Here is a 12,256-nt window from a genome sequence, read left to right as displayed (position 1 = left end):
ATCACCCGAGAACACCATCCCCACAGTGAAGCATGGTGGTGGCAGCATCATGCTGTGGGGATGTTTTTCATTGGCAGGGACTGGGAAACTGGTCAGAATTGAAGGAATGATGGATGGCGCTAAATACAGGGAAATTCTTGAGGGAAGCCTGTTTCAGTCTTCCAGAGATTTGAGACTGGGACGGAGGTACACCTTCCAGCAGGACAATGACCCTAAGCATACTGCTAAAGCAACATTCGAGTGGTTTAAGGGGAAACATTTAAATGTCTTGGAATGGCCTTGTCAAAGCACAGACCTCAATCCAATTGAGAATCTGTGGTACAACTTAAAAATTGCTGTACACCAGCGGAACCCATCCAACTTGAAGGAGCTGGAGCAGTTTTGCCTTGAAGAATGGGCAAAAATTCCAGTGGCTGTGCCAAACTTATAGAGACATACCCCAAGAGACTTGCAGCTGTAATTGCTGAAAAAAAATGGCTCTACAAAGTATTGAGTTTGGGGGGGTGAATAGTTATGCACGCTCAAGTTTTCAGTTTTTTTTGTCTTACTTCTTGTTTGTTTCACAATAAAAAATATGTTGCATCTTCAAAGTGATAGGCATGTTGTGTAAATCAAATGATACAACCCCCCCAAAAATCTATTTTAATTCCAGGTTGGCAACAAAATAGGAAAAATGCCAAGGGGGGTAAATACTTTCGCAAGTCACTGTAGCTACTCTGCCACTAGCCGTATCATTCAACTAAGTGAACCCATACCCGTAGAAGGGTTAACCCCTTATTTACAGTGCATTCAGAAAGTATTCAGACCCCTTGACATTTTCCGAATGTTGTTACGTTACAGCCTTATTCTAAAATGATTTGTTTTATTATCCTCATCAATCTACACACAATACCACATAATGACAAAGTGAAAACAGGTTTTTACATTTTTTTTGCATATTTAATAAAATAAAAAAACAGATACCTTATTTGCTATGATACTCTAAATTAAGCTCAGGTGCATCCTGTTTCCATTGCTCATCCTTGACATGTTTCTACAACTTGATTGGAGTCCACTTGTGGTAAATTCAATTGATTGGACATGATTTGGAAAGGCACACACCTGTCTATAAGGTTCCACAGTTGACAGTGCATGTCAGAGCAAAAACCAAGTCATGAGATTGAAGGAATTGTCTGTAGAGCTCTGGACAGGATTGTGTCCAGGCACAGATCTGGGGAAGAGTACCAAAAGATTTCCGCAGCATTGAAGGTCCCCAGGAACACAGTGTCCTCCATCATTCTTAAATGGAAGAAGTTTGGAACCACCAAGATTCTTCCTAGAGCTGTCCGCCCGGCCAAACTGAGCAATCCGGGGAGAAGGGCCTTGGCCAGGGAGGTGACCAAGAACCCAATGGTCACTCTGACAGAGCTCCAGAGTTCCTCTGTGGAGATAGGAGAACTTTCCAGAAGGACAACCATCTCTGCAGCACTCCACCAATCAGGCCTTTATGGTAGAGTGGCCAGACGGAAGCCACTCCTCATTAAAAGGCACATGACAGCCTGCTTGCCAAAAGGCACCTAAAAAGTCTCAGACCACGAGAAACAAGGTTCTCTGGTCTGATGAAACCAAGATTGAAGTATTTTTCCTGAATGCAAAGCGTCACGTCTGTAGGAAATCTGGCACCATCCCTATGGTGAAGCACGGTGGTGGCACGGTGGGAGACTAGTCTGGATTGCAGGAAAGATGAACAGAGCAAAGTACAGAGATATCCTTGATGAAAACCCACTCCAGAGCGCTCAGGACCTTAAACTGGGATGAAGGTTCACCTTCCAACAGGACAACGATCCTAAGCACACAGCCAAGACAACGCAGGACTGCCTTCGGGACAAGTCTCTGAATGTCCTTGAGTGGCCCAGCCAGAGTCCGGACTTAAACCGATCGAACATCTCTGGAGAGACCTGAAAATAGCTGTGCACCGACGCACCCCATCCAACAGACAGAGCTTGAGAGGATCTGCAGAGAACAATAGGAGAGACTCCCCAAATACAGATGTGCCAAGCTTGTAGCATCATACCCAAGAAGACTCAAGGCTGTAATCGCTGCCAAAGGTGCTTCAACAAAGTACTGAGTAAAGGGTCTGAATACTTATGTAAATGTGATATTTAAGTTGTATATTTTTTATACATTTGCAAACTGTTTTAGCTTTGTCATTATAGGGTATTGTGTGTAGATTGATGAGGGGAAAAAATGATTTCATCCATTTTAGAATAAGGCTAAAACGTAAAGAAATTGTATTTAATACGGTATACGGTATATATGAGACTCAGTTTGCTATAAGACTCTATTTCGAGTCTCATAGCAACGGGTCTGAATACTTATGTAAATAAGATATTTCTGTTTTACATTTTTTATACATTTTCAAAACATTCAAAACCTTTTTTCACTTTGTCATTATGGGGTATTGTGTGTAGATTGAGGGGTAAAAAACATTTAATCCATTTTAGAATAAGGCTGTAACATAACAAAATGTGAAAAAAGGGAAGGGGTCTGAATACTTTCCGAATGCACTGTATAATAGATGATAAATAGTTTACTGGCCTGCTGAGACGTATTCAGGAAGTGGGCCAGGAGTTGCAATGATTCATGAACAGTTTCAATGTGTTTCAAATGTATCTTTGTAAACCTGTAATGTATAGATAATGGTTCATATAAATGAAAGTAATGGGCTCCTGTTGTACAGGTAGACCAGGTTGTTTCCAAGTATAAATTAATGATAAAGAATTGGGCATCACAAGGACTGGACAATATGTGTGTGAATTTATGTGTTTAGAAAATGGGAGATCTTTTTTTACATAAAAAAATGTAACTGCTATTTGCTTTCTAAATTAGTGTTTATGTATTAACTAATTTCATTGGCAATAAATCTTTGACAGAAAAAGTCCACATAAATTGAATTGTCATTCTTGATGCACTAATATTGTTAAGAAATATAGATGCATTTTTCTGTGAATGTGTATGTTTCTTTGAATATGCATTTGAACATTGAGGTTATATATTTCTGTGATTGTATACAGTACATGCGATGTATGCAAGTGGAAGGAATCCACACATACAGCTCTTGGTAAAATAGATTTCAAGAACAATGATTCAGCTCTGTTCCACTTCTCTTCTGTAGTGAACCAGCTGTCTAGACATTGAATTATTACTTACAGTATTCTCCTTTGCTTCCACTAGCACTGACGTCAAAGACTCGCACACTCATCATGTAGAAATTGCATGCAGTTGTATGCTGCTTAATTTGCGATCTATTAACAGCAAGTGTTGCAATAAATAGGCGCAATATTTTTACTGATGGATTTGTCAATATTCAATTCATATGCACAAAACAAAAACAAACGCATTCACTCTGAAAGTTGATACATGTATTTATTGCTCAAACCGCGAGCAAAACCTGTCTAGGTGAATCACCAACTACTGTATCCCTCACTATGTATTCAATTCATAAACAGGAATAAACTGGAGCGGGAGTGTGCAGTTGACTCATGTCATGTGTTAACCTAGCTGACTAAGTAGAGGAAGAGGCGGAGCGGGAGTATATATTCCTCCCAAAATCTTTCCGTGTAAAATAAACAGGCGAAGTGGGGATTTTTTGTATGGAGGTCAATGAGAGTGTCGAATTACGTCAGATTTATTCGATGGAATAGACGTTTCGTAATGTTTAGGATGTTACAAATGTACTGATTTAAGTGGATGCACGTTGCATTCAGGCAACTTTGAGAAAAACTACTTCGTCTTCCTGTTGTTCGCATACGTATCTGCCCTCTCATTGGCTCGAATAGTCCCACCTGAAAAATATTGAAATAATTTTAGAATAAGTCTAAAACGTATCAAAATGTGGAAAAGGTCAAGGGGTCTGAATACTGTATAGTATATGTTAGACTCAATTTGCTATGAGACTCAATTTCGAGTTTCTTAGCAAAGGGTCTGAACACTTATGTAAATAAGGTACTTCTGTTTATTTATATATATATATTTTGTATTTTATTTATTTTTTTTCTAAAAATTCTAAACCTTTTTTCACTTTGTCATTATGGGGTATTGTGTGTAGATTGAGGAAAAACAAATATTTAATCAATTTTAGAATAAGACTGTAATGTAACAAAATGTGGAAAAAGGGAAGGGGCCTGAAGCTAAACAGTGCATTTGCACCTGAGATGCGTTTTAAGGCTATATGGATGAGAAAGTTAACTTATCATTTCCAAACGTTTAGGTCAGTTGTATGCTGCTTAATTTGCGATCTATTAACAGCAAGGGTTCCAATAAATAGGCGAAATATTTTTTACGGATGCATTTGGCAATATTCAATTAATATGCACAAAATATAAACAAAAGCATTCACTCTGAAAGTTGATACATGTAGGCCATTCATATAGTTTATGGGCAGCACTTGTTTAATTAATCGAATCAGTTATTATTTTCTTGCTCAAACCGTGAGCAAAACCTGTCTAGGTGAATCACCAACTACTGTATCCCTCACTATGTATTCCATTCATAAACTGGAATAAACTGGAGCGGGAGTGTGCAGTTGACTCATGTCATGTGTTAACCTAGCTGACTAAGTAGAGGAAGAGGCGGAGCGGGAGTATATATTCCGCCCAAAATCTTTCCGTGTAAAATAAACAGGCGAAGTGGGGATTTTTTGTATGGAGGTCAATGAGAGTGTCGAATTACGTCAGATTTATTCGATGGAATAGACGTTTCGTAATGTTTAGGATGTTACAAATGTACTGATTTAAGTGGATGCACGTTGCATTCAGGCAACTTTGAGAAAAACTACTTCGTCTTCCTGTTGTTCGCATACGTATCTGCCCTCTCATTGGCTCGAATAGTCCCACCTGATCTCCCCTCCTCCCACCTGCCGTCCATCTTTGAGGACATGTGTTTCCATGCACACGTTTGTTTTACTATCCTTGTGGGGACCAAACAATTGATTCCCATTCAAAATCCTATTTTCCCTAAACCTAACCTTAACCCCTTTCCCTAAACCTAACTCCTGACCCGTAACCCTAACACTAATTGTAAACCTAACACCTGAGCCTAAAATAGCATTTTCCTTGTGGGTACTAGCGAAATGTCCCGACTTGTCCGAATTTTCCTTGTTTTATTATCTTTGTGAGCACTTCTGGTCCCCTCAAGGATAGTAAAACCCAAACACACATAGAGTCTGAGTTTCATTGACAACTGGAGAATCTCAATTGTTTTCCTTGATTGCTCGCGTCTTCTCACCTTGCTTCCTTCTCAAAACTCAGTCAAGGGATTCGAATTGAGATCCTCTCAAAGCTTTGCCACAGTTTACCTTCTTTGGTTGTGGAGAGAGTTAGCTTTTGCTCAACCTATACCACCATCTACTGTTATGTATGAGTACTGGCCCATCTAGACATATCACCATAGACGGTATATGCCTAGCACAACCACTAGAGAGCGCCCTCTGTACGGAAGTGAAGCTGTCAGCTCGAGACAGGAAATGAAAGCAGAAATGTTTAAATTGTAAAGCAGCACAGACATCTTGCAGTATTCTTCCTAATTCTTCTTTAAACAACAAAATATCTCTTCAAAATGTCGAAGAATAATGATTCGAACCAATTCAGGAAGGTGGACGTTGACGAGTACGACGAGAACAAATTTGTGGACGATGAGGATAATGGAGAGAGTCAGGTCGGTCCAGATGAAGCAGAAGTGGATTCGCTGATCAGACAATATCCTTTTACACTGATTTGATTTACTAAGTGCACTGTTACATTTAATGGAGTGACGTGAAGCCGACACAGTTTTGCTATGTTGCAATTCAGACTATCTGACAAGTCATGACGCTACTATGTTGCAGATAAAGTCGATGCTTGTGCGCCTGTCACCAAGTCAGGGCGTGGTGCTCTCATGTCATTGATCCAACGATCTTCCTTTTTCATGTAACGAGAATACGTTCTGCAGTCAGATTTAGTGTTTTATTCAGTAAAGGTTTGGTGATGGTGGTAGTAGTAGGCCTAATATTGTGTTTATGACCTGAAGACATTCATTTGTTTCAAAGCAGGTTCAGACAAGTTGAAGGAGGGTAGGAAGTGAATTCCACCAGTCAATCATTCAGTCAGTCATTGAGATTCTAAAACATTTTTGAAGAGAGGTGAATCAAGAATTACTGTGGCGCTCTCTCATTAGTATAAAACTTTTGTATAGTTTGTCTGTCTGTCTTTTCCTTAACACTGATGCACAGGGAACCTGATGGAAGCTTTGCAGGCTGTACTGAAGAATCCCCCCATCAACACCAAAAACCAAAATGTTAAGGTCAGCCTTCATTACAACACAATAGAACCATGTCGAGCATTAACAGTCCCATGTGAAACAAAACTAGCTTGTTCCTCAAAATACACTTTGAGCTTGAGGCATGTAAAAGCGTGTACTTCCTTCACTGTGCGTGTGTGTGTGATTAGGATCGTGCTGAAGCCCTGATGCTTAAAGTACTGAGTGCCTTCAAGAGCAGTGACATTGAGAAGGCTGTACAGTCTCTGGATAAGAACGGAGTTGACCTGCTAATGAAGTACATCTACAAGGGCTTTGAGAATCCTTCTGAAAACAGCAGTGCTACCCTGCTGCAGTGGCACGAAAAGGTAAGACTTAACCTTGTATGGCTGGAAGCACTTACAAGGTAGTAGGGGTGTGTGAAATGCACACACTGATGAAGCCTTTGCATACATTTTTATTAAGAAGTGCTCACTGAAGTACTCTTTACTGTTAGATTGCTTTATTAACTGTTATTTTAATATTCCTGTTATATTGTTGTTATTTGCATTCACTGTGTTCATACTGTGTGGGGTTCTAGGCTCTCTCTGCTGGAGGAGTGGGTTCCATCGTGAGAGTGCTGACAGCCAGGAAAACTGTGTAGAGCTGCACTGGACCTGACTGACTGCCACTGAGACCACTCTCTTAGGGGATGTGCTGGCACTATAACCCCCTGGGCCTGTACTCATAAAGCATCTCAGAGTAGAAGTGCTGATCTAGGATCAGTTTAGCTTTTTATATAATAATGAATAAGAATACATGTACATGGTTGACCTGATCCTAGATCAGCACTCCTACTCTGAAACGCTATATAATTACGGGCCCAGAACTGGTTTCCTCGCAGACACCAGACGACCTGTTTCAAATGGCCCCTTCTCAGTCCTAAAATGCTTTATGATATTTGATCAGAATCCAATGTTTGTCAAACATTTTGTGCTTTTGTTGTGAAAGAAGATGAGATACTTATATCGTAAGATTTAAATCATCTTCATGTCATAAGGATGACATGTAATAATATGCCATTTTCAGAGATAGATTTTGTGCTATCATGGTGGGTAGATGGCACCATACGGTCAGATTTCATTCCCTCTAATGCAGAGCAGTTTGTGTGTGATTATGCTTGAACTAGTTAACCTGGTCCCAGGTCAGTGGAGGCTGCTGATGGGAGGACGACTCATAATAATGGCTGGAACGGATCAAATAGAATGGCATCAAACCATGTGTTTGATGTATTTGATACCATTCCACTGACTCTGCCACTACCACGAGCCTGTCCTCCCCAATTAAGGTGCCACCAACCTCCTGTGTCCCAGATCTATTTGTCCTATTTAGCCAACTCCAATGGGCATTAATATGCAGCACTAACAGATCTGGGACCAAGCTAGGAACAAGTCCTTTTGAATGTAGTGATGTCATCACATGTTCCTGGACACATCTCAGAGGGCATCTTCTTTTATAACGTATTTACAACAAGTATAGAAAAATATAATCTCTTGACAAATCCATTTGTAGATGTATTGAGGAAATAATATGTGTTACTTTAAACCTTCTGATCAAATGACCAAATGCCTTATTGGGATATTCCTTTTGATATACTGTATATTCATTTTCTGGACATAATAAACAAACATCCACCTAATGAGCTTTTTTTCTTTTTCTGACATTTTAAAATATCTTATATTTCAAAGATGACTGCAAAAACTACATTTCACTCAGAGTATGTGTTTTGTATTCTTTCTTGGAATTCTTTATTCAGATGCTGGTTATTTTTGCAATTCTTCCATGATCTTTGTTGTCATATTTGTATCTTGCGAGCCACCACAGGTGACTCAGGTGGTAGGTCTCCCACTCTCCTGAAGCTTGTCATCACCCCTCCCCCTGGATCACCTCTCCCCCTGGATCACCTCTCCCCCTGGATCTCCTCTCCCCCTGGATCACCTCTCCCCCTGGATCACCTCTCCCCCTGGGTCACCTCTCCCCCTGGATCACCTCTCCCCCTGGATCACCTCTCCCCCTGGGTCACCTCTCCCCCTGGGTCACCTCTCCCCCTGGGTCATCTCTCCCCCTGGGTCACTCCTCCCCCTGGGTCACTCCTCCCCTGGGTCACTTCTCCCCCTGGGTCACTCCTCCCCCTGGGTCACCCCCCCCGGGCACTCCCCCTGGGTCACTCCTCCCCCTGGGTCACCTCTCCCCCTGGGTCACTTCTCCCTCAGCCATCCAGTCATGGAGGAGGATCTGTTCCAGAACAGGCCTCTTAGTGGGATCCTGCTACAGTCACCAGCTGATCAACTCCTCACACTCTGTATCATGATGAAACAGCGATAGGATGGAGAGTTGGCCTTTGGGTCTCTTCAATCTTTCTTTTTTTGTATTTGATCACCTTTAATCTAGTCTGAGTACCAGTCTTTTTAGCTAATATTCCACTCCTTGCCACTCCTGTCATTTGTCCAAGCTCTTTGGAAAATGATGAGTGGAATTTTAGCTAAAAAGACTGGTACCCACCTTTAAGCCACTCGTATCCATTACCACCATACATAGCAACAGAAACTTCTCTCTCTTTCTGTGCACCCCCCTCACCTTTAGTCAGGCCCTTTTTGAAGCACAGGCGCCCAGCGATGATGTCAGCCTCCTTGTTGAAGGGCAGGCGGCCACACACCAGGCCGTAGAGCAGTACCCCCAGTAACCAGATGGTGGAGACCCTGGTACACACCACTCAGCACCCACTCTGGAGGACAGTACTCTTCTGTACCTGAGGGAAGGAATAAGGGAGGAAACATTACAGAGAGATTACTGTAAATTACTAATATCGTGTTTTCTGAGACATTTTCCAGATCTTTACAACTGGGTCATGTTCATTAGGGCACACTAACAAAAGTGTTTCTTATTGGACGAGTTCAGATAGCACCTACCTATTTCACTCAGTTTCAGAGCGTTTTCTTGCATTCCGTGCCTACTGAACATAACCCTGACCAGCGATTCCCTTGTCTCCTACCTGAGTAGTCTCTATAGGACGATTCTCTGAGCAGGTCTCCACAGTTGAAGTCGATGAGCTTGACCAGCAGGTTGTCTGCACCAGCAGGTTTTCAACCTTGACGTCACGGTGCAGGACCCCCGGTCACGGCAATGCTGAACAGCCAGCACCACTACCTGTAATAACATAATCATAATATAGAACAGCCAGCACCACCTGTAAGAACATACTCAGAATGTAGAACAGTCAGCACTACCTGTAATAACATCATCATAATATAGAACAGCCAGCATCACCTGTAATAACATCATTATCACTTGAGTGGGTTGAGTCACTGACGTGGTCTTCCTGTCTGGGTTGGCGCCCCCCTTGGGTTGTGCCGTGGCGGAGATCTTTGTGGGCTATACTCGGCCTTGTCTCGGGATGGTAAGTTGGTGGTTGGAGATTTCCCTCCAGTGGTGTGGGGGCTGTGCTTTGGCAAAGTGGGTGGGGTTATATCCTACCTGTTTGGCCCTGTCTGGGGGTTTCATCGGATGGGGCCACAGTTTCTCCTGACCCCTCCTGTCTCAGCCTCCAGTATTTATGCTGCAGTAGTTTATGTGTCGGGGGGCTAGTGTCAGTCTGTCACATCTGGAGTATTTCTCTTGTCTTTTCCGGTGTCCTGTGTGAATTTAAATATGCTCTCTCTAATTCTCTCTTTCTCTCTTTCTTTCTCTCTCTCGGAGGACCTGAGCCCTAGGACCATGACTCAGGACTACCTGATTGATGACTCCTTGCTGTCCCCAGTCCACCTGGCCGTGCTGCTGCTCCAGTTCCAACTGTTCTGCCTGCGGCTATGGAACCCTGACCTGTTCACTGGACGTGCTACCTGTCCCAGACCTGCTGGAACCCTGACCTGTTCACCGGACGTTTCTTTCTGGTCCATTTATATTTTAGCGGTTTGGCATTAGGGTTGCTGGGCTGCATCCCGTTATATTCCCAAGACTGTGTTAGTCTTCCTTTGTTGGAATATTTTTCCCTTGCCTAGTCGGCTTGATATTTTGGACTTGTTTTTTCTTCATTAAACTAACTACGTGTTTCATGTACCTGAGTCTCCTGCGCCTGACTTCACCCCTGCTGCAGAACTATTATTTGACAATAAGTTCATTATTTTATTCTCATAGAATTGCATTTACCATCGTGACAAGAGGACAATGTTGATAAAGATCAATAGTATTGTGACGTAGCAATATATTCATAATGACATTACAGATGATTATGATGCCCTAACAACCATAAATCAGTCAGAGTATTTATTTTTATGTCTTACAAAATTTGATGTGACTCAAACGTTTCACTTTATTGTAATAAATGTTTATTTACAAGTTTCTTCTTCAGTCTTTGCCTCTCTAACCTGTGATATCAGACAACCATCCACTGCCCCATCCCCAGCCCTCTCTCCAAGCCCCCTCACCAGCCCTCTATCCCCCCCACCCTCATCCTCAGTCCCAGCCCTCTCTCCAAGTCCCCTCACTAGCCCTCTATCCCCCCCACCCCATCCCCATCTCAGTCCCAGACCTCTCTCCATGCCCCCTCCCCAGTCCTCTATCCCCCCCACCCCCACCCCCACCCTCATCCTCAGTCCCAGCCCTCTCTCCAAGCCCCCTCCCCAGCCCTCTATCCCCCCCACCCCCACCCTCATCCTCAGTCCCAGCCCTCTCTCCAAGCCCCATCACCAGCCCTCTATCCCCCCACCCTCATCCTCAGTCCCAGACCTCTCTCCAAGCCACATCCCCAGCCATCTATCCCCCCTACCCCGATTCCCAGTCCCAGACCTCTCTCCAAGCCACATCCCGGCAGTTCATCCAGGCCCTAGCACATCCAGCACAGACATGGTAGCAAACACCCAGACTTCCTCTGGTCGCTGTCTCTCTCTCTCTCTGCCAGACAGAGGACCGGAGGCCAGAGTCAGGGGACACAGGAGGAATGTAGGACGTCAATGGGAAGGAACTCATTCAGAGGTGCCAAAGGAGAGAGATTATTAATTGTAGTCTATGACAGCAAGCTGGGAGGGGAAAAGGATTGTTGATGAGCACAAGCACATTTACTGTAGGTTGTCTGATTCTGAAACTATGGCTGAGGATTAAGAACTTGTGTTTTATTATTACTGCACATTGAACCACATGTATTTAACGGGGTGTAACACATTGAAATTATACACAATATAAACACATGATAAACCACATATAATGTTAGTGTGTATCAATCAATACTTTGTATAGACTTGTGTGTATGCACAGTATTTGGCAGTTTGAGATTTCAGTCACATAGTCTAGTAAGCCCATGCTTAATTATCTTGTGGCAACAAATGGAGCAGAAGCACCAATCCATTCATATCTGGGTAGTATATTTACTGAATCACAACAAAAATAGTGTCAACGATAACTCCACTGTAGTAGCATGGGTAGCGATAACTCCACTGTAGTAGCATGGGTAGCGATAACTCCACTGTAGTAGCATGGGTAGCGATAACTCCACTGTAGTAGCATGGGTAATGATAACTCCACTGTAGTAGCATGGGTAGTGATAAATCCACTGTAGTAGCATGGGTAACGATAACTCCACTGTAGTAGCATGGGTAGCGATAACTCCACTGTAGTAGCATGGGTAATGATAACTCCACTGTAGTAGCATGGGTAACGATAACTCCACTGTAGTAGCATGGGTAGTGATAAATCCACTGTAGTAGCATGGGTAACGATAACTCCACTGTAGTAGCATGGGTAGCGATAACTCCACTGTAGTAGCATGGGTAATGATAACTCCACTGTAGTAGCATGGGTAACGATAACTCCACTGTAGTAGCATGGGTAACGATAAATCCACTGTAGTAGCATGGGTAGTGATAAACCCACTGTAGTAGCATGGGTAGCGATAACTCCACTGTAGTAGCATGGGTAATGATAACTCCACTGTAGTAGCATGGGTAATGAT

General features: G+C 42.8%; 1 protein-coding gene across 1 annotated transcript; it reads left to right on the top strand.

The window, feature by feature from the left end:
• The first annotated feature begins 5,450 nt into the window (after positions 1–5,450).
• On the top strand, positions 5,451–7,951 carry LOC106599093 (actin-related protein 2/3 complex subunit 5). The gene is made up of 4 exons (XM_082973303.1): positions 5,451–5,736; positions 6,247–6,318; positions 6,465–6,641; positions 6,854–7,951. Exons 1-4 carry the CDS (start codon positions 5,596–5,598, stop codon positions 6,914–6,916), a joined length of 453 nt encoding a protein of 150 aa, XP_082829429.1. The 5' UTR covers positions 5,451–5,595; the 3' UTR covers positions 6,917–7,951.
• Positions 7,952–12,256: the final 4,305 nt, after the last annotated feature.

The sequence above is a fragment of the Salmo salar genome, chromosome 03 (genome assembly GCF_965601325.2).
Source record: "Salmo salar chromosome 03, fSalSal1, whole genome shotgun sequence".
NCBI lineage: Eukaryota > Metazoa > Chordata > Actinopteri > Salmoniformes > Salmonidae > Salmo > Salmo salar.
The sequence above is the reverse complement of the archived record's forward strand: the minus strand, read 5'-3'. Positions and strand labels throughout refer to the sequence as shown.